The 23,648-nt window shown below is 41.7% G+C and overlaps 1 protein-coding gene across 2 annotated transcripts; it reads left to right on the top strand.

Annotated features, from left to right (window-relative positions):
• The first annotated feature begins 921 nt into the window (after nt 1-921).
• On the top strand, nt 922-23,485 carry PLEKHS1 (pleckstrin homology domain containing S1). 2 transcript variants are annotated; one of them, XM_059900111.1, is made up of 13 exons: nt 922-1,157; nt 4,535-4,581; nt 10,086-10,174; nt 10,286-10,392; nt 10,722-10,856; nt 12,213-12,288; nt 13,181-13,297; nt 15,080-15,226; nt 17,682-17,797; nt 18,301-18,465; nt 19,183-19,284; nt 20,569-20,704; nt 23,215-23,485. In XM_059900111.1, exons 2-13 carry the CDS (start codon nt 4,554-4,556, stop codon nt 23,392-23,394), a joined length of 1,398 nt encoding a protein of 465 aa, XP_059756094.1. In that variant the 5' UTR covers nt 922-1,157; nt 4,535-4,553; the 3' UTR covers nt 23,395-23,485. The 2 variants fall into 2 exon arrangements, with proteins under 2 accessions (XP_059756094.1, XP_059756093.1); XM_059900110.1 differs by having other exon boundaries at nt 18,301-18,507.
• Nucleotides 23,486-23,648: the final 163 nt, after the last annotated feature.

Raw genomic sequence — 23,648 nt, 5'->3', positions numbered from 1 at the left:
TCCAAGAAATTATTTCTCCTAAATCAAGCAAAACCCATCCTGTGCAGGAAGTGAACAATAAAATAATCATTTCTGCATATCTGAAGTCCATCTAAGTTTGCTGAGTAAAGGAACCAATAATACTTGTCCCTTCCATAGGGTGCCAAAGGGAAAAGCAGAGAAATAACCTTTGTCGAATGCTTACCAAGGATCAAGCACTATACTATAGGCTTTTTATGGTGAAATCTTACTTAATCTTTAAACAGATCCTGTGAGGTCAGTGCTGCACCCAATTTTTCAGATGCGGAAGCAGACTCAGAAAATTTAAATAGCTAGCTAAAACCACTCAGTGAATACCTGGCAGAGCTGATTCAAGTCCAGTTACACTAGTGAAAACAAAGGTTAAAATTATGTGCTTTCACTGCTGAAGGTGCTATAAGAAGTTTAATTCATTTGCCACTTCCTCTTTCTCCAAAGAACAATTTAATATAAATGAAAATATACCTAAGGCCCTTTGGTGGTTAGAGATCACTGAGAATGACCATTCATGGTAGCCTGCTTATTTCTAAGAGTTGTTGGTGGCTGTGCAGGACGTTCAGGAGAGCCTGCCCAGTGCCACCCTGCTGACCACTCCATCATGGATAAATAAGCAGACCTTCCAGAGACCCTTGGCATGTGCAAATGTGTTAGAGAAGTCAGGTTTTATTTCCTCATCTGGCACAAAGGAACCCTTCCTAACTTCCCCAGGAGGACATTGGGAGGATATGGATGGGTGGGAAGCAAAGGAATTGTTTCAATGGCAGTCATTGCAGGAGGTCAAGACTGGGCTGGCACTGTTTTCAATAAGAGTCATTGTGTTCATGGTCCAGAGTCTGGCAGGAATTTTTTATTTGTTTGCTTTTGTTTTGTTATTAGACACCGAGAATGCCAAGGGCAGTTCTGTGCCAAACCGCAAGAAGAATGAAAGCCCAGGACTTCCCTTGGGTCACCAGCTTCCTTCAGCTTGGAGCAAGAGTAAAATCTTCCCGAAGACAGAAGTTTGGGAATTTCCCATTGACTCACATTTCAGGCAAAGCTGGTACTTAATCCTCAGAGCTCAGAGTGAGCCGGGGTGAGTTCAGGAGACACAAGGACAGGACACTTCGCTGAGAACCGAACCAGTGATCACCTGGCTTCCAGTAAGTACTGCTTGACGTGACTGGTCGGGGTTCTCAAGACTGTGCTGATCTGGAAGCTTAACTGAACAAAATCACTGTTACGGGCTCTCTCTTCATAACCTTCTTGGGCTGCACAGAGGGAAACAGGACCTCTTGGTATCACACTCATCAGATTTCATTACAATGAACAGGTTAGGCAATGAGACTGGATGCTGTCTCCTGAACAAGATCAGAGAGTTAAATCTGAAAGGCTGTTTTGTTTGGGGGCAATGACAAGAAATGAAAGTCAAACTCTGAACAGATTTAATTCTTTTTTCTCAGGTGAAAGGAACAGCAAAGTAGTTCAGACACCAGCTCTCAAGTTAGGACGCTGGCTCTGCTTCTTTTTAGTTATGTGATCAAAGGCAAATTACTTAATCTTTCTGGTAACAGTTTCTCATCTGTAAAGTGGATACTGTATCACTGTAAGAATAATGTAAACGTTATAGTATTGTTATATCTCATTGCTATGTTGAATCTCACTAGATTTCATATATGTAATATATAATATTAAAACTTTGCTTACATTATATAAGCAAAATTTATATAATAGATTTCATATGTTTGAATATAGTAGATTTCATATATACATATACATATACTGAATTTCATAAAAATAATTTGAAATCGATATAGATCATATGCAACATATATTATGTGAAATCCAGAATATGTATACATATATATGAAAACCATTATATACATATATATATATCTGAAATCTATTATACAGATTTTGTTTAGAAGTGCTTGGAATGTATTAAGTACTCAATACATGCTAGACATTATGAAACAATCATAGAATCATAGACTATCCGAACTGGACATGACCCAACAAGTAACACTTGTCGAGCACCTATAAAATGCTCTTCGCCAGATTATTTCAAGTGATGCTGACAGCAATCCTATGAGGGTGGTGATGTTATCACTTCCATTTTATAGATGAAGGAACACAGGTGAACACAGGTGCTATAATGTACCCAAGATCACATGTCATAACTGATGGAGATGAATCCGGATTTCAGAGTTAATACTCTAAAACTGCCGTCTCATTTTACAGTGGGTAAAAAAATACCACCATAAAAAAAAAGCAGGAAGAGCGGTCCCTACACGAGACTTTGGGGCCTTTCACAGACATTGGAAGGCCAGAAACGTCTTCCAGAGCTCTCCTTGCCGTCCACGGTGCGCAGGGAGCATGGATGTGGGTGGGAGCGTGGAGCGGTGTGGGGATCTGCACAAGTCACCTCGCTCGTCCTCTAGCAAACGCAGTTTTCCGTGCATAAAACGAGCCGTCTCCCGGGACGGTTCTGCGACACCAAAGCAGTCACGTGAGCAAACACATTTTATAAACTGTAAAGGCTTAACAAAGAATTATTCTGTCAAGAAAAAGAATGATTTGGGGCTTTTAAACAAAGAGAGCTTGCAGTAAAAACACTGCTTTAAAATATGTTCCCCTCAAAGCGGTGGGGGTGGTGGTGTGATGAATTGGGTGATTGGGATTGACATGTATCCACTGATGTGTATAAAATTGACGACTAATAAGGACCTGCTGTATAAAAAAATAAATAAAATAAAATTCAAAAATCCAAAAAAAAAAAATGTTCCCTCAGCTAGTCTCTCCGGCACAGTCCTACAATCTCACCTTTGAACTCCATCGCTCACTAGGCTAAATGCCCCGTGGGAAAGGTGGTCAAGTCCCACATGCAGGGATGTGAGGAAAGGCGATGGGCTGAGAACCACTGGCCCCCAATTCTGCTTCAGGCAGTGAAATCCCTACAATTGGAAAGAACCTCAGGGATCTGAAGCAAAACCTCAGGGGTAAGTTTTTTTTTAATGTCCATGGTTGGCAAATTTTTAAGTAGGTTCTATTCCTTTTCCTTGTACAGAAATGCTCTTCCAGGGAACAGAAGGCTTTGGTCTCAATGGCCTGGTGCCTTCACCAAGTATTACAGCCCATTGCACAGAGCTAAGCATGCTCCTTACACCAGGGGAGGGCTGAGGGCACCAGAGATTCAACATATGCCTTAAGATACCCCAAGGACCTGTTTGTTACTTCACTTGTTATCTATTTGTTATTTGTTCAAATAATCACTATCGTTATTATACAGAGATACCTCAACAGAGAAAACCATTTTTTAGTTAGGGAATGTGTGAGTTCTAGGTCCAGGAAAACCCCACTTGTCTTCAGAGGGTTCCCATGTGCCTTTCACAAATCACCAGGAGTATGCTTTGAGATCTTGAGGTCTTAACCTTAAGACTTTCATCTCTGTTTACTATATATATGTACACAAATAGTATATGTATACATGCATATAGTATACTATATGCGTATGTATATATATATATATATATATATATACACACACACACACACACACGCACTATAGTATAGTATATGTATATTGTATACTATATACAATATACATATATATTTCAGAAATTGCTGTGAGTCATTTATACCCTAGGAGGAATGAGTGAGTTTATGCTGGAGAAAGGGAGACCTCAGGAGAGGAGGAATGACATCATGCCAATTGGATGGTAAAGAGCCCTTTGCCTCTTCCCATTTCCTGGGACTGCCCTGGGACTGCCCTGGGACTGCCCTAGCACTGCCCTGTTCAGTGTTTCCTCCTATTTTGAGAGTCTGATTCAGGGTAAAACTTGGTCACCAATACATTCCTGTTTCAACGATCTCACCTGCCCCCTGGTCTCTTACCCTGTGGGATTCCTCTCCTCGCAGGGCCCCGTGTCGGTCATGGGATTGCCAGCAGATCTGTGCAGGAAAGGGCTTGACCTCTAGAGTCAGTGTGACCATGTCAGCCTCAGCCCCCAGTGCTGGGCAGCCTTGGGAACGGGGCACACGGGCAGTGGAGGCAGTTTAAGGATAGGGGTATGCCCTGGTCCTTGCTCTAAGGTTTCCCTCTGGAGAAAATGAGTTCCTGGCGTGGAGGAGGGCTTATCTTGGGCTTCTTTTTGGCCAGAAATGCTTTCTCAGCTGCAGTTGGTCCATAGCATGCTGCCCTCTGCCCTGTTCTTATCTCTGTTCCTTGGTGTTGCTGTCCCCAGGGGCTCTCTTGTCAGAGCCACTTATGAAGCAGGAGCAGAGAAAGTCCAGGGAAGATGCTCCTTTGGTCATCCTAGCCACACCTCCACAGAACTGGCACTTGGTGAACACAGGCTGCTTGGGCGGGTCCTCATTACCATGGCTACTATCAGCCTCAAGGGCAGAATGGGGAGAGGGGAGCTGATAAGCCGTCTCACCAACATTTGGGAGCACCATCCTGACGCTTGGTGATTGAGTGGCTAAGCAGTGAAGCATACCGTTGTTTGGGGACTAACGCTTAACCCTTCTTTTTTGACAGGTGAGAACAGACAGCCATAATGGAACCCAAACCTCAGAAGAGTTCAGGTACCCGAGGGGCATATTCTCAGAAGGAAAAAACTCTATTGAAAATAATGATCAATTCCTGTCAAACTAACCAGGATACAGAAGATGGTTTTAGTAAGGATGATGGGTGGCAATTCTGAGACAATTATTCTTGGTGTGGAGAATGTAGCGGAGGCTATTAGATTCAGCTGATTATTTTGTAAGAGCTCACTTATCTAGAAATTTGGCATTTTCTGATTTTCATGGACCAAATGTTCCATTTGTTGCTTGGAGGTGGTACTAACAGCAAACTATAGCCCAGAAAAGACTGGAGAATATTTCCGTAATTTTATATGAAATTCTCAATTGGAGAAACTGCCAAAATTGTTATCAGGGCTTATTATGAGGATAGGTCAAGGGGTATTATTCAGATGTTCCTGCTTCATGCTCACATGCCTCACTGTAGATGATTGGTCAGAAGTTTAGGATGAACTAATTTAAAAATCAAACTATCTGATTCAATTCCAAAATGAGTATTTTTGAATATTTATTCAAAGCACCTATTATTAGTAAGTCACTGTGCTTCGTATTGCAGAGGATGCACAGGTTAATTAGGAAGAGTCATTTTCTCAATGAGTTTGTAATTTCATTGGGATATTAAGATAAACACGTTCCAGTAGCTGTATTGGGAAGTTAAGATCGGCACATGTGATCAGGCTATGATAGGTAAGTGCAAAATTCTGTAGAGTCTGAAGGGAAAAAAAGCACATGCGTCATTGTGGGGATCCAGAGAGGTTTTATGGAGAAGGCATTTGAGCTGGACCCTAAAGGATGTATAGGGTTTTAAAAGAGATTGGGAAAGAGCACATCTCAGCAGAAAGGGATGGCATGACCGAAAGCAATGAAGTGTGTTCGAGGCAGGTTGTGTTCAAGGAGAATGTGGCTGTAAAATAGGAGGAAGAGGGGAGAACAGGAAAGTGGTGCTGTATGGTGCCGGATATTGACCTCATATAACCAGCAACCCTTGAAGGATTTCAAGCACGGAAGTGATGTCATCAGATTTGCTTTTTGGATTGCTCATATTTTAAAAAAAATAGTTTTATTGTGGTATAACTGACACACAATCAACTGCACATATTTAAAATGAACAACTTGATAAGGTTGTGTGTATGTGCCTGGGAAACGATCACCACAGCGGGATAGTAATCACATGCATCACTCCCAAAAGTTTTCTTGTGCCTGTTTATAATCCTTCCCTCCAGCATCCAATCCCACTCCCCGTTGTTCTGCTTTCTGTCACTCTAAGTTCGTTTGCATTTCCTAGAGTTCATATAAATGGAACCATACTGTATGAACTCTTGTCTGGTTTCTTTCACGCAACATAATTCTTTTGAGATTCATCTATGTTGTTGCATATATCAAGAGTTTTTGGTTTAGATAGTCAATTGAATTTTTATGTCTTAAGTAGTAAGATAAAAATGTCACATATTTATCCTTGAAGTTACCACTTCAGCATTCTTCATTCATTTGTATGAATTCAGATTTCCATCTGGCATCATTTTTTCCACCTGAAGGATTTCCTTTAACATTTCTTCTAATGCGGCCTCCTGATGCTGAATTCTTTCAGCTTTTGTATGTCTGAAAATGTCTTGAAACTGCCTTCGTTTTTGAAAGATATGTTTGCTGCCTATAGAATTCTAAAATGACACTATTTTTCTTTCAGTACTTTAAGTATGTTGTTCCACTGGGTTTTGATGGTGTTTTTGTTTTGCTTGCGTTGTTTCTGATGAGAAATCTAATGTCATCCTTATTTTTTCTTCTGTATGCATTATCTCTTTTTTCCCTCTGACAGTTTTTAAGGTTTTTCTTTATCACTGATTTTGAGCAATTTGGCTACGATGTTCCTTGTTATAGTTTTCTTCCTATATTTTGTATTTGGGGTTCCTGACCTGCTGAGATTTCTGAGATAGTTTTCTTTAAATTTGTAAATATTTTCAGCATTATTTCATCAAATATTTTTTTCTGTCTCCCTCCCCCACTTCAGGGAATCCAGTTACCTTAAACTTGAAATTGTCCCACAATGCACCAGTGCTCTTTTGTGTTTGGGGTGCTTTTTTCACTCTCCATTTGTTTTAGTCCCATTAATCCCATCCAGTGTTGTTGTTTTTCTGAGACATTGTGGTTTTCATCTCTAGAAGTTCACTTTGGATCTTTCTTATATCTTCTATATCTCTAACTTCTTGAATGTATAAAATACAGTTGATAATAACTGTTTTAATGAACTTCTCTGTTAATTCTAACATCTGTGTCAGTTCTAGGCCAGTTTTGAAGGATTGATGATTATCCACATTATGGGTCATGCTTTCCTGTCTCTTTGCATACCAGGTAACTTTTGATTGGTTGCCAGACCTGGCAAATTTTACCTTGTTGGGTGCTGGATATTTCTGTATTTCTATAAATCTTGAGCTTTTTTCTGGGATGTAGTTAACTTCCTTGGAAACAATTTGATCCTTTTAAGACTTGCTCTTATGATTTGTTAGGTCTGGAGCAGTCCTCAGCCCAGAGCTAATTATTCCTCCCTACTGAGGCAAGACCTTCCTGAGTACTCTACACAGTGCTCCATAAATGATCATTTTTGCCAGTTTGGCTGGACGGAAGTGGCACTTTTTCTGGCCCAGTGGGGCACTGGGCACTCTTCCCTCTAATTTTTTCTGATGGTTCGTTCTCTGGCCTTGGGTAGTTTCCCCACACACGTATACTGATCAATATTCTTGAATACTTGAGGGGGACCGTGTGACTGTCTCTGGGATTCTCCCTCTGTGTAGCTCTTCCCTCTGTCCTATGAGCTCTAGCTGCCTTGATCTCCCTGAACTCTCAGCTCTGTTTCCTCCGCTCAGGGGTCCACCTGGGCCCACCTCAGTTCCCCTTTCCTGTGCTGTGGACTGGAAACTCCACCAAGGAAATTGTAGGGCTCACCAAGTTCGTTTCCTGTCTCTCAGGGATCCATGACTTTTATTGCCTATGACCAGTGTCCTGAAAACAACTAATTCATATATTTTGTATTTTTTGTGTGTTTCAGACAGGAGAGTAAATCCAGTTCCTGTTATTTCATCTTTGCCCGAAGTACAAAATTGGCCAGATTTGGCATTTACTCTCAGGGCTGTGTCGAGGATGGTTTTGAAGATGTCAAAAATGGAATTAGAGAGTCAATCTAGACAGTTACCAAAGCAGTGTAGTGAAAAATGTATGCAGGCCTTGAATTCATGTGAATTTAATGTATTGAAATATATGAAGGTCTGGAAGGCAGTGGTGATAGAACAGAGAGATAGGGGTGGATCCAGGACGTAAAATGGACATGACTTGATGACTGACTGGACAGAAGGGTGATGGAAGGGTGAAAGTTTAAGAGGACTCTGAGTGTTCTAGGAGGGGAGGCTAGGTAGATGTTGGTGCCACCAAGTGATCTAGGGCACCTGAGAGAAAAGGAGGAGAGAAAGGAGTTTATGGGAAATCCAGGTGGAGATGTTCAGGGCCGGAAATGGTCTATCCAAGGGTGAAAATACTGAGATTTTGTCCTAGAAGTTCCCCTAGAGACTGAATTTTGCTGATCACATCCCTGGTATGGTGTTTAGCATGTTTCTCTGTTTTCTGTATTTCCTACAAATTGGATCTAGAGGGTTGATGAGATCGTTTCAGTGTTTTTTGGTCAAGGCTAATCCATGGATGGTGTTGCCCATTGCTTTTAAAATAAATGCAAACTCTACCATGGTCTAGTGTCTACCAGGTGCTGCAGGATTCATCTGCAGCCTCATCTTATACCACTCTTCCTCTCTTATTCACTCTGTTCTCTTACTCCACTCTGTCTCCTACTGGGGAGACAACCTCTCAGTAGCTCTAGGGAACTGCTCTGAAGAGGTAGGGAGAAACCAGCTTATGTATGACTTTTGGCTAGAAAATACATTTAGTCAAGAATGCATCTCAGGGCTTCCCTGGTGGCGCAGTGGTTGAGAATCTGCCTGCCAATGCAGGGGACACGGGTTCGAGCCCTGGTCTGGGAAGATCCCACATGCCACGGAGCAACTGGGCCCGTGAGCCACAATTACTGAGCTTGCACGTCTGGAGCCTGTGCTCCGCAACAAGAGAGGCCGCGATGGTGAGAGGCCCGCGCACCGCGATGAAGAGTGGTCCCCACTTGCCGCAACTAGAGAAAGCCCTCGCACAGAAACGAAAGACTCAACACAGTCATAAATAAATAAATAAAAGAATGTGAATTTCTAAAAAAAAAAAAAAAAAAAATGCATCTCAGTAAAAAGGTTGCTGTTAGTCACAAAGAGCAGATACCTCAAGTGAATGATTTTAATGCTCATCTATGTACGGGAAGATGCAAGGATTTGGATTCATTAAAATTCTTCCTGAAATACCTCTGACTATCTATGGGGACTGTTTTTCTAGATCACAGAGTGCCGCATCCTGTTTTTCATCCTGACTTCCTCTCAGGGTGCACCGTCGGTCAGGGACTGCAGTGGCTACGATACTCTCTGCTTTCCTTTATTTTTCACCTCCGTTTTACAAATGAGGAAACTGAGAGAAATTGAGTGATTCAAGGTGTTCTGTAAATATTTGTTCAGTAAATAAATCTGTGAATTTGTCCAAAGCCACACAACCATTAAATAAAGGAGCTAAAACTTTTTGCTTTTGTTTCCTTCTGTTCTTCTCTTTCCTTTTTTCTTCCTTGGTGGGGAGAATGGGGGGGAGCAGGCAGAGCTGCTGCAGAAGGAGGAGAGGGAGGGAAGGTGAGGACGGCTGTCTGAGAATTACTGGATACGAGCATAATGTCTCCATCAGCTGTAGTACCCAATCTTGATTCTGTTTTCACTTAATGAAGAAGTGCTAATACTTTAGTAAAGGCTGTCTTTTACCAAACCATGGATGACCTAGAACTATAGCCTGGATGTAAAAGCAAAACCAAGGTCTTCTTTTTAAAATAAATTTTATTTTAGCAACATTAATTTTTTCTAGATAAGGAAAGTAGTACATATTTCTTGCAGACATTTTCAAAAATATAGAAAAAATCAAAACTGCCTATACATGTCAATCCTTACAGAGAAGCAATTAACATTTTGGAAACCTTCTATTTAACCACTTTGCCACCTTATTTTCAATAGCAGGTGGTTTCGCTTTTGTTTGGTAAGTCAAAGGTCAAGGCAGAATTATCTTGCTTCTGCGGCTGGTGCTTCAACAGGGAGACAGATCTTTGCTCACATCTAGAGAGCCAACGGCATCCTCCAGAGACGGAGAGCCAGACAGGTGTGAGCTGAATTAAAGAGCTTCTAAATGTCATCTGAACAAAGGTCCCGACACTGGATGAATAAGAATCACACACTTGGTCCTGGGTTTTTTGTTCTCCTGGCCTATTATAGATGGTTTTTTCCATAACTGAATAATGCAAAGACCTTTCCAGCGGTAAACAGTGTTCTCCAACTGAAGCAGTTCTTCTCAGAAATTTATAGGCAACAGACTGAGTCCTGTTCACTTTCTTTTATTAGGCAAACAACTTACATTATATTATGAAAATGAAGTCTGCAAACAAGATTACTTTATTAAATCACCACCTCCTCAGCTTTTCTTCTCTGCAGTAAGTATTCACAAAGATTTAACAGGCCTCCCACCAGCCTCATGAGCATTTTTAAAATCCTTTCTCTTCCTTTGAGATTTAACTGAGATGCAAAATGTTTTCATTTTTCAGGCCTCTTGGAAAAAGCGGCTTTTCATCCTGTCAAAGAGTGGGGAAAAGGGCTTTAGTCTTTCCTATTACAAAGACCATCATCACCGAGGTTCTGTTGAAATTGATCGGTGCGTATCCAATCAAGAAAATGTTTATAACAACAAATACTAACGTGTTGCCTGCAAAATAGAAAAAAGAATTAGAAAACGTTAATTTGTGGAACTAAGAGTCCAACTGAAATAGGAATTCTGAATTAAGTTTTAGGCTGAACAAAGTATTTTCAATCAGTGATAAACCAGATCTCAACTTATTTTCTAAAACTATTGGACAATTTTCAAAGTATTGATCAAACAGATCTAAAGTTTTATTCAATTTGAAACTTAATAAAAAACATTAGTCAATTTCTTCCTAATTTTGTATTTGCATCTGTTTAATACTTTATATCTATTTCTAACAGAAACTCCAGTGTAGAAGTCGGCATCAGTAACCATGAAAAAATGCAATCTGTACAGAAGATGTTTAGATGCCATCCTGAAGAAGTGATGTCCATCAGGACCACTAACAGGGAATACTTCCTCATTGGCTATGACAGGTAAGTAGTAAGATAACACAGGGTGTCTCCTGTATGCAAAATAAAAAACAAACAAATAAACAAAAACATTTTAAACCAGTAAACAATAAACATGCCTTGAATAGAAACCCATGGCCACAACCTTAAACACCATCTTGGCAGTCTTTATTATGTGTTAAAATACCTTGGCAAATCACACTATTCATTTCCTAGTGCTGCCATAGCAACGTACCACAAACTGGGTGGCTTAGAACAACAGAAATTTGTTGTCTCACTGTCCTGGAGACTAGGAGTCTGAAATCAAGGCGTCACAGGCCATGGTTCCTCTGAAGGTTCTAGAGAAGATCTGTTCCAGGCCTCTCTCCTAACTTCTGGTAGTTCCTTGGCTTGTGGCAGCAAACCTCCAGTCTTTACATGGCAATCTCCCTATGTGCACGTCTCTACGTCCAAATTTCTCCTTTTTATAAAGACACTAGTCATATTGGATTGGGACACCCTACTCCAGTCTGACCTCATCTTAACTAATTACGTCTGCAACAACCTGACCTGACTTCCAAATAAGGTCACATTCTGAGGTACTGAGGATTGGGATTTCAACATGTGAATTGCGGGGGGCGGGGCACACAATTCAACCCATAACAGTCACCATCACCGCAGATACATTTTATGTACAAGAAACCAATACAGTAACATCTACCCAAGGTACATATATTAGGGAGTGGCTATGCTCGTCCCTGAAGGAGTCTTCAGTTTTTGAGGGGCTTTTGGTGCTAGCGAAGATGGCAAATGGATTCTTTGCGGATGATTATCTGCTTCACAGAGAGGCTAAAGTTGGAGAAGGCAGCTGTACAGAGGAGGTGGCAAATGCTCAAGCCAAACTATCAATATGAAGAGATATTCAGGCGAAAACCTTTCTTTTCAATTGTCGCAGGAGTCAATAGAAAAGAAGACGTGATTTATATACATTTGTTCAAATACATCCTTCTTAAATACATGCATTCCCTAAAGGGGGGCACACCTAAATAGCTACACCAAATGGCGCTGACAGGTTAAGGGGCCACTTAAGGACACAAAAGAAATCCGTTTCAAAGTCAAAATCTCCAAACCCTGTGATTATACTGTTACTTTCCACTTTTCTTCCCATTTCTCTGAGCTTTGCTCACAGAGGTGGCATGAGGGTTAATTCTGGTGTGTTAGCGTGGAGGTGGTAAGGATCCAAGGGGGGGCATTTAAGCTACTCAAGAAAAAGATCCTTATTTCCCTGGTACCTACCTCATTGCCTGTTCCAATCTTAATAAAAGAATCCTTCGCCGGTTCAAAGTGAGCGCAGGCGCCATTGTTGCCACATGACGGGTGAAAGTTTATTCCTATCAACAGGGAGAAGATTAAAGACTGGGTGTCCTTCTTGTCATCACTCTGCCGGAATATAAAAGCAGCACACCAGAATACAGAGGTGACTCTATTTCACTAATAAAATAACGGGGCATCTGAACAAAGCCCTCTTTCACAAGGAAACAAAATGTGAGCTATTTTTTTTTTTCCTCCTTAGCAACTGGCATTAATACAAGGAATAAATAATTGAGAAAATGTACATCCTTGTTATTTTTATGACTAACAATAGAAAAAAATTCTTCTGTGTTTTGCAAGAGAGCTAAAATACAGACACTTCAAATTTTCATTATTGGAGTAGGAGGAGTGAAAGTTAACTGTGGCATTTTTTAATAGTAGCTGAAACTACAGTATTTTCCATCATTGTTATTCAAGGTACATAACAGCTACCCTTTGAATGACTAAGTCCAGGGTGGTTTCTAAAAAAATGCTTTTTAACCTATCTTGTATTTTCAATACGAGTTTTCTTTGATGTAAGTGCCAGAAATTTTAAGTTGTTTATTTACTTCATAAGAACCTTTGCTAATTTACCTAAGTCCTTTCTTAGGACAGACCTTTATAAATGAAACTTTGGCCTCTAGGTATCATTTTGACATGGTTTCTAGGTTGTTCTATGCTTACAACAAAAGCAGAGGCCAAGGAGAAGGGAAAGCAAAGTGTGTCTACAAGTACTCAAATGATTAGAGTGAAGGGGTGGGGTACAGAGGGACACGGTGTTGAAAAGACAGGTTGAGGGAAACTTAGAGCATCTCTGAAGGCCAGGCTGGGAGTCCTCAAGGGTTTTGGAACAGGAGAGACACAAGATCAGCTCTTGTCTAAATGGGAGAATGCTGGCCAGCAGTATAAATGTTAGTGGTCAAAGTTTGGAAGCAGAGAGCCCCATGACCAGGCTGTTGCTTCATTCTAGACAAGAGATCAGTCATGCCCTGATTCCAGTATTCCTTTTTGATAAGCAGGAGAAACTCTCATTGGGTGATAGAAGGCCCTCTTCAGACCCCATCCCTCTCCTTGGTCCTTCCTGCACACCGGAGGCTGTCAGCACGACCACAACAAGAAAAAGTCTTCCAGACATGGTAATCAGACTTACCTCTCTTAGGACGCCCTGCCTGGGAGCCAGCTGATGCTTCAAAAGTCAAAGTATTTGACATCTTCCTCAAAGCCTAATCCACCAAAGAATGATTCTTAGTCCTACTGTCTATCCTATATTTAGTCTGTTTCCCCTGCCATGATGAGCCTTACTGCTTGCCCGGCCTACATCTAAATGTATTCATTCACTTTGGGTGCTCTTTGATATGCATCCAGGTACAGCAGGTATGTCGGGTGGAGATCCCCCCCAGCTAAACAAAAGCCTGGATGGTAGCCTTTTCCTTCCTTTCACCAACAGGGCAAAGATTACTTCTGTAAAAAAAATTCCCCAAACACCACTTGACCATCTGTACTCCTGAGGCAAAATCAGAGTTCTTATTATTTCCTATATTTACCCAAATCAGTCTTGCTTCTCCGTGTGTGTGTGTGTGACTTCATTTCTAATGAAGTCCATTTGAGGAAAACAAATATAATACATTTGCCCCTTGAAAATGATTTGTAATTGTGCTTTCAGCTCTCCTGGATTTGCAATCTTCCCAATTTTGGGTATTATTAACGAACAGGCTGAGTGTTTTTTTCTTCTGCCATGGATGCTATTTTATCCCTTAGAGATGTAACCACTGACTTTGCCTTTTTCCTGGGTACCGGGCACATCTTAATAGGGCATAGCCTCCTGTTTTATCTAGCTGGAAGCTCTCCAACTATTTTAAAAGCTTTATGTAGCATATCAAATGCACCAGGCCAAACACTTCATTTGGTATTTGTAGGAAAGGCGGTAGGAAATGGGGTTGAGAAAGATAACTCTTTTCAGTAAATGCCTCTTGCTTTTCACTCCTGTACCCCTTCTCCCTAAAGATACTATTATTGGTCATTTTGCCTTTTCATACTATGTATTCCAATCCAGTGATTTTCCAATCACCTTCAGTTAAGAGTACCACCTACCCTGTTGGGAGTTGTTGTTGCTGTTTCTAAAATAAAATGGGAACCCTTCCTCATCCCCGACTCAGCATGACCTGGCTTCGTGAACTTGGAGCTAGAAAAACGGACACAACTTAAATACATCTTTTTTTTTTTTTTTTAAATCACTTTCTTTCAAGGACTTCCTAGAGAACATTCAGGGTTTTTTCAACCCTCCCCCCTTGCTCTAAGGCATTGTACTTGGAAGAATTGAATTGTACTTATAACAATTTTCCTGCCAGGCAAAGCAGCTACTTTGTACAGTCCTGTATCTATTAGAGAGGGAAGCAGTAATTGGTTGAACCTAGATCACCTTGAAGCCTACAATTCATACTATCACATGATCGGTGCTACAAAATTGCATTGCTATGGAAACAGTAGAATTATATAAGCAGAACACAAAAGAGGAACACAGCAGAAAGGGAAAAGATGCAGTGCCTTGACCCTGGGCTAATTAGCTTCTCAGATGGCACTGAGTGAAAACTAGAAAAAGATGAGTGTGGAGGATTCAGTGGCGGAGCTTAGTGACTTAGCACACCACCCACCGGAGAGAATTACTTGTTCTGAGATACGGGACCCAATAATAGAGAAAAGCCTGAAAGATGGGCTGGCTTATATTTTTATATCAGTGGTGACCCAGACTCAAGAAGCAAGTTCAAGTTGTGAGGGCTTCTGGATGTAACCTTGGAAGATCCTCGGATGTTCTCAACCCAATTAATCTATCATGCCTTTTCCAGAAGACATGTGGTTTAATTCTGTCTCTTGCAAAGACAAAGAAAAAGCATTAATTCTGTCTTCGTCTCTTTATTCAGCATTTAATGGTAAAAAGTTCTTTTTCAATGGAAAAGAGTTCTTCGGGACTAAGAGAAGCTCATCTACCACACGACTTCTGGTCAGAGGCCGCTCAAGATACAGAAGAAGAGAGTCATTATATTAGTCCTCGAAGTATTCTTTTAGAGGTAACCCCTTCTGTTTACTAATCATTTATTCCTTCTGCAAATATTTACTGAGCCCCTGCCAGGCACTGTTTCTGAGGCACTAGGCTGGTTTCAGAATCAGACACAGGTGATGTGCTCACAGTGTTGACACTTTAATAGGAACCAACCATGATACGAGACAGAAAGGGCTCCATACTGAAGAGAGATGCTCGTCAAATGCTCGGAGGGCATGAGGGGTGGTAGGCGGGGAAGCTGACTTCCAGACAGAGGCCAGGGAAAGTTCCATGGAATGACATTTGACCTTACATGATAGGCAAAATTTGAACTTGAGGGATTGACCTGGGGAGTCTTTCTGCATTCTGGGAAGAGATAATAATAATATGAGCAGAAACAACAACACCCTTGGGTGATAAATTGTGTGGCATATACCAACCAGTCTATTGATCATTTGGAATTCCCTACTGAGTGCCTTCTGTGTGCGAATCCTGTACTGTGCCAGGCATGGTGGCTGCCAGAAGGGACCTGATATCACGCCTGCCCTCAGCGCTCACAGTCCTCCCAGTTACCACCTGACGATGCTCCACCAGCGGCATGGTCAAAGAGCTCTGGAAGCAAACAACAAGGTCCTACTGTACAGCACAGGGAACCATATTCAATATCCTGTGATATACCAAAATGGAAAAGAATATGAAAAAGAATGTGTGTGTGTATACACACACACACACACACACACACATATACATATATATTGGGTTGGCCAAAAAGTTCATTTGGGTTTTTCCATAACAGCTTACGGAAAACCCAAATTAAATTTTTGGCCAACCCAATATATATACATATATATATATATATATATAGCTGAATCACTTTGCTGTACAGTAGAAATTAACACAACATTGTAAATCAACTACACTTCAATAAAATAATACTTTTTTAAAAAAATAAAAGAGCTCTGGAAGCAATAGAAAACAAGACAGATTTTCGGTCTCCACTGGAGTCAGGGAGGGCTTCAAGACACAAAATGGCATTTGACACATATATGATGAATAGTTCAGTTGAGCTCTAACCCAGCGTGAGTGGCATATTCGGGGAAAAAACCCCACAGCAACCAGAAAAAAGAGCCAGACCATAATGGGTCTTGAATGCCAAGTTGACTTCATGCTGCAGGCAGGACAAGGGGCAGTGGTGGCTTCTCAGTTAGGAAGGGGCAAAACCGAATTATCTTCTAGTACTATTAACCCAGCAGCTATATTCAAGGTGGACAGTAGAGAGAAGAGAATGGAAATGGGAAGTAGGAAGACAAAGTTGGGGGGAGGGGGGCAGCATTTCCCAAACTGGGTTTTTCTACAAGATGGTGACATGTGTTCATACATAAGAAGCATTCTGAGGTCAAATGAGTTCTGGAAACACCAAATCAAAGTAAGTTACACAAGCTTCTTCACTGAAGAATTCTCAGAGCCTTTAGTATGCAGTGGTGCATTATAAATAGCCAAGCAGGATACAACACACAGCATTCCGCAAGCTTTGACCACAGGACCCTGCTTTTCATACCAGTGCTCTCTGGGACATGGTGACAGCAACTAGTCTTTCATGACAGTCCAACCAACCAGTCAGGTGGTACTGAGCACTAGCTATATGCCCGGCGTTTGCTAGGTACTTTACGAGATGCAAAGTCTAGTAAGACAGATAAAACTAAGCTGGAAGACCATTACAAAAATTAAGTACAACACTGTGTCATAGAAATTCAGAGAAAGGAGAGGTTGGCAGTGGCTGAGGTGATTGGAGGGGGCTATGGGACCTCAAGCCAGGCCTGAATACAGCTTCATTAGACAAAAGAAAAAAGGGGCACTCCAGGAGAAGAAAACAGCATGAAATGGGCACTAGAAGAACATCGTTTGGAGGGGCATAGTGGGAAGGCTGGCTTGACTGGAAAGAAGTGTTCCAGTGATGGTTAATGGTTAGTTTGTTAGGTAGGCAATCGAAAGCCCTTAGGGTTTTTGAGAAACCATTGCCCCAAATGACTTAGTTCCAACAGGCTAGTGGAGAATCCCCAGAGGACAGTATTTTCTCGAATCCTTACAGCCCCTTGAAGTAACTTGACTGCCTGTGAGCAGAGCAGCCCGAGGCCAGCTCTGCACTATGTCGGAGCCTTTGACCCAGTCAGGTGTCGCGATTCTATAATAGTATCGGTTGGGCAAAAGAGTTCATGTCATTAAGTGCCTAGTGATGAAACAGAAAAATGAACAGCAATTTAGTCCAATAGAACACTTGTATCAGGAGCGTGGGGAATCCTAGAGAAGAAAGCAGATTTGGAGTCTGCCAGAAGCTTTACTGGTTCATTCCCCCAGAATGAGCACCACTGTTCATCCAATGGTAGACATTCTGTTTCAGGGACCAGAGCCATCAGGTAGTGGGTGACAAGGTACCTGGCTTATTGGTAGACTCACATCCTTACGTCTCTGCCTCTTGTCTGTAGTTGGATAATATTCTTGCTGCCAGTGACTCTGGCAAACCCATTGAACCCATTGGACCTGGTAGTCCAGACCAGGTCACCAAGGCAGTTGAGCGTCATTACATGTCAATGAAATCCTGGTAAGTAAAACTGCCATACTTTAAAATTTGATCTTCGCTAATGTACTGTTCTAGAACAATTGCTGCCAGATCATTTAAATAGTTGATATAATAATACAAAAGCATTACCATAGACCAAGTTCAACACATTATTCAGTCATCTCAAAACAAGTAAACGTGAGAATGGTTTCTCTACCCATAGAAAACCATTAGTGACATCCGCGGGACATTTTCTGTCTCCTGGGGCAGTTCTTTTCTATTTTGCATTTACGTCTCTCGCACAATCACTTTGTCTCTCCAAACCCTCCCAATGTAAAGGGCTATTTTGGTTCCATGTCCATTTTTAGAAGGAAAGTTTATTGGATTTGGTTCTAACTGTAGCTGGGATTCTGATGGTTGGACATACTTCAAAACCTTGTTAGTTTTCACATGGCTGTTAGCTACTTAAATCTGATTCACACACCACGGAAAGCTGTAAATAGATAATGCTGAAAAAGTGTTTGTGTTAACTTCTTGTACTCTAGTGTTTCCAAAGAGACGTCCCATAAGTCTGCTGATGGCAAAGAAGAATCCCAGACCCTGGCAGATATGCTGAATGGGGAGCTTCACCCACAAGACCAAGGCTCAGGAACAGGCTCTTGTCTTTCACCTGCCAATACGGAAGCACAGATCACGAATGACAAAAAGGGGTCGGCCTCACTAAGTGTTGTGCAATTGTCTATACTGATCAAGTAAAGTTCTCATTTCTAAAACTTTATGGGCCCGTAGAGCAAGGCAGGCTTCCATTTGTCCTCAGAATTCACATTTTAATCTCCAACTCAGCCAAGAATCTGTCCAGCTTGCCCTTCTCACTGATGTGGTAACCAAGGACAGTGAGTACCAGAGCTGGAAACACAGCAAGCAGTCCCCTGGGCTGTGAGTGGCATTTGCAAATACTTTAAAAAATTCTGTTCTTTCAGGTTCTGGAACCTTGGATCACCCTGACCTGGGTTGTATATCACCCAGATTTTACTATTAAAATTACAGGCATGCAAGTCACATGAGGTTTGGTTGTAGACTAGGCTGGAGAACTTTCAGGTTTTAAATGATGCCAAGAACATTTGATGAGATCATTCTCAACTTTAACTCTTTTCAGTGTCTCCTTCTGTGGAGAAGTGTGCAAACTGACATGATATATAACGAACTTCGTCCATTTTTTACTCCTTTTCCATTGTCTACCATCGCTACCACATCCCAAGGGGGTGGAGGAGGGCATTAACGAGTAACTTAAATTCTTACTCTTCTCCAAATGTTTTGGACAATCTTTAATGGCATAATACAGTCTCAGATGTTGGAAGCCAAAGTCCACTCAGAAGGTACAGTTCAGAGCCAGAGAGAGTTGCCTGACTTTTACAAATGTCTTGCAGTAACATCCCCGATGAAATCCAAGTGGAGAAACTGAACGTGTTCCTTTCTCCTCCTGACATCATAAACTACCTTGCTCTCAAAGAAGCTGCAGGACAGATATGGTAGGTAGGAGATTTGAGGGTTACTGATTATAAATGGGGTTGGATGATATGAAGACAGTAATTATATCTTGAAGCACTGTATGTGGCAAAACTGCCTGGAGAACTCGGACTCTCGTGCTGCTGTTGTCACAAAAGGTCTTTGATTGACGCAGAAATAAGGATACTGTTGTATAGGAGGGACAGCTGGGAGATAGGTGGGTATAGGAGGACCCAAAAGTCCAGGAGGCACTAAATTTCTGATTTTTTGAAAGTGAGGAAAAGTGGGCAGGAATGTGTATGGTCCAAGGAAATCATTGCCAAACAATGAGCAGTGGGTATTTGATGAATGAAGTCAGTGAGGTCAACAAGAATCTAAGGTCTAAAAGAAAATGGCATAACAGGGTCGAAGACTTCTAGACACCAGGTAAAAACCTGCTGGTCAGGGACTCAGACACAGAAGATTGTGTGGCAGAGAATTTTCTTAGAATGATTACTGTTTATTTGATTCTCCATTCTTTTAAAGACGTTGTAATTCATTCTGATGGAAGATTACATTTTTAGAATAGAAGAAAGCTTGTTAATGTAAATATCACACATCAATTATAAGTTCTATAAGAGGGCAGGAAGCACAACCTGCCATTTTTCCAAACTTCCCACAATCTAAGGCTCAAAACATATTTGACGGAAACTATGGACTTCTCTACACCTGAGCTTGCTCATCTAATAATTCATCTATTTTTGCATGACATATTCACTGTGTGCTCACTTTAAATACTGGGTTTTTCCGTACCGTCTTACGGAAAAACCGGAACGAACTTTTTGGCCAACCCAGTACTTAACATCTTCTGTTTATGGGGTTATAAAAAAACATTTTTTTAAGGTGGTTGCATACTTCTGGGGTCTCAAAGCCAGTTGAAAAAGACAGCTACATAGACAAGTAAATATAAAATGCATTTGATCTGAATATACAATAAGCAAGGAGCTCACACAATGCAGTAGAAGTCCAGAGGCAGGAGAGATTAATTAAGGTAAAGGAAGGGTAATGTAGGAGGGCTTTGTAGAGGCAGTGTCATTGGAGCTGGAGTTTGGAGGAAGGCTCAGGCTCCAAGAGTAATGATAGAGGAAAGACTATTCCAAACAGAAAAAGGAGTTCGACTACTTCAGATGTAGTGCGATATAGCTAAAGAAACTAGTAATAGTAGTGGTACAATAGAGTGAGAAGCCCCCTCTGTATCTCCATCTGTGCCCCGCACTCCCAGCAAGTACCTTCTCACTCTTGTGTTGGATGCTGTACTCCCATTGCAGTGTGGCTCAGTGGAAAGGCCCCCCGCACCTGGGATGCTTATTTTTTCACGGAGATCACCTTTTGGCCGTGAATGACCTGAAGCCCCAGAGCCTGGAGGAGTTTTCCTTGTTTCTCAGCCGGTCCATCCAGAGGGAGGTGAGTCCTGCTGATTGGCCCTGGTCAGGGCAAGATGAACAAGATCAAGGTCTGGGATGGTGTCTGAACAGTACTGTACTCTAAAGACAAATGAGACTCTTCAATCCTCAGCCACCATATGTAAATAAGAGACTAAGAAGTGTAAATAACACTTCATAAAATACTTCTAAATAACAAGAATGTTATTTTAGGACCCTTTTAAAATTCTTTTGTATCGAGTAGTATTTGGAGGGAGCACTTTGCTAGGAGGCTGAACAGCTGGGTTCAAGACCTCAGACGCAGCATGACATGGCAAAAAAGAGCTTGTAGTGGAATCAGGCAGGCTCAGTGTTTACATCCAACCTCCTTTAACCAAACGGTGCCTCAATTTTCTCTTCTGTAAAATTAGGGATAATGGTAATACTAGTTATTGGAGAATTAAATGAGATAATATGTAACATGCTTACGACAGTGATGGGCACAGATTAGGTACTCAGTATGGTTACTATGACTTCTTCTACTATCGGCTGGGGAATGCTGAACAGGTTTAGCTTTTTAAGCCTCCATTTCCTCATCTTAGAAATTGACATACCTTCCTCACAGAGTTCTTGTAAGAATTATACTGAACACGTGACTATGTACCGAGTACGCATGTCGTTAAAAGGCTCTCCATGTTTCTGCCTATTAGTACAGTCTCCATATTGTTAACTCCTTTCCTGGTCTATTTTTATTTCTGACAAGCCATTTGACCTTGGGAAAGTCACTTCCTTCTCTGACAAGTCAGTTTCAGTTTCTTCTCTCTAAAGTGAGAGAGGGTTGGTTTTCAAACTGTACTTCTTGGACCCCTAAGACCAGGGCAGGAGGAGAGGGGAGGAAGAGGATGGTATTCTGGGCCTCGGCCAGTGAGAGCAGTGTATGTTTATCATTATTTTTTCATGGTGGAATTTCCTGTTACCTCACCTTGAGGAAACAGTAACTTGGCTTAGAATTTCTAAAAACCACAGTACTGGAAGATCTCTCAAATTTCTTCCAGCTCTGAGAGTTTATGATTAAATATGTCTTATCTCTTCTGCATCACACAATAACTTTGTTGGTTAGACAAATTGTACTACCCCTGCTATCTAAATGGGAAAATTTAGTAAGAATGAGGGAGTTGTCTAAGATACATAAATAGCGTTAGAGCAAAAGGACTCATTCATTCCTTCATTCCTTCACTCACTCACCATTTATTGAACATCTATTGTATGCTGGATTCTCTGCTAGGTCCTAGAGCCACAAAAATGGCCTCGGCCAGAGCTCAAGGAGCTTACAGATTAGTGGATAAAACAGGTATATTATGTGCTAGTTACAGGTGCAGTATGTGCCTTGAGATATGAACAGAGGACCATGGGATCACAGAGGAAGAATGAAGTTAATCTATTTGAGGGAGGCCAGAAAGGTGTCTCAGAGAAGGGGATGCTTGACTTGGGTTTTGAAGACTAGGGTAGGAGTTTGTGTGGTGGCAAAGGGGAGCTTTTAGGAGTCCAGCCCAACACTCTAGTAACTGTAATATATTTCCTCTGCCAAAGACCCATGCTGCGGCCAAGTGTTCAATATAATCTTCTGAAAGTTACCAAACAATACGCTTATCCAGAGACATAGGCATCAGCTCCGAAGCCAAGAAAAGGGTTTTTGCCTGGGAGCAGATCCAGGAGGAACTCCACCTGGGTGTTGCTGACTGCAGTTTATCAAGACTGCCTTCTAGATTGTGGAGTCCCTTGCATAAGAGGGACTGACAGCATTTCTTTTGGGCTCATTCTGCCTGCCCCCTTTCTCCCGGATGCTATTGAGAAATACATGTGTTCACCAATGTGATTATTGAAGATCAAAAAACTCCCCAACTTGCCCACCCCTACCATTCCTGATCTATTTCTTTATGTTAAAAACAAATATCCAGTCCTTTTTAAAATTCAAATAGCTGGTCCCTGGAAGGAAAAAGGATATTGGAAGATGGGAAGATATGGGACCAAAGGAGGGGCAGTCAAAGACCCCTAATGTTTTACAGCAGCTGAACCAAGCAGATGTACTTTCCATCCTTGAGAATGAAGTTGACAGAAATGGGAATTTGGGGTGAGCGTGGGTAGGGACAGGGAGGGGAGAGAATGTGAGATTTTAAAAGGAGGGGGAGGAGATGCTAGATTGCAGGAGAAACACATAGAACTTCAATTTCCTCCCAATTTTGTCAGGGGCTGGTCCTGTCTGGTGGTCTTATTTGGATTCTCTTGTTTCAAGAGGCTTTTTATTTCTTGGTACAAATGGGCCCATCTGGACAGGACTGATGTACTCTGGAATCTGCCCAGTGGAGGCCAGAGAATGAAAATCCTTCTTCCACCTGAATATATCAATATAAGTCATCCATCCTGGTTTCTTCCGGCCCAGATTTTCCTCAAAACCAGCTTCAAAGGGTGTGAATGAGGACAGACTGACACTGAGAACCAACGGCCCTAAGGATAGTCTTTAGTCATTTAATGTTCTTCTTTCTTGTGTTTTAGAAAGTAAAACTCACCATCGCTCGGATCCCAAATTCAGAGAAATTCCACACAATAGCCTGTACGTGCCACTTACAAGACCAAGGTATTAAACCTTCTAAACTGGATACGTCTGTACTGGAGAGGACACTGAAGAGGAATCTAGCCATTAAAAAGGGTCAGCAGAAAGGATCTGGAGAGTAACGTGCTGGGGCCCACTGCCGACGAGCGAGGATGGGCCCCAGACTCTGTGCTGGGCTCTGCCCCTCACTGCTGTGTGACAGCAGGCAGTCAGCACACCTCTCTGAATTTCTCCATCTGCATCTTAACAATGGGAATAACCATCCCATCTCTGGCTGTTTCGTCAGGGATGTTGAGAGGCCCAAGTGGGATGATGATTATGGAACACAGTGAAAATGTTAAGACCTTATTATCTCAGACTTTGTCCCAAACACCAC

The sequence above is a fragment of the Balaenoptera ricei genome, chromosome 16 (genome assembly GCF_028023285.1).
Source record: "Balaenoptera ricei isolate mBalRic1 chromosome 16, mBalRic1.hap2, whole genome shotgun sequence".
NCBI classification, from domain to species: domain Eukaryota; kingdom Metazoa; phylum Chordata; class Mammalia; order Artiodactyla; family Balaenopteridae; genus Balaenoptera; species Balaenoptera ricei.
The sequence above is the reverse complement of the archived record's forward strand: the minus strand, read 5'-3'. Positions and strand labels throughout refer to the sequence as shown.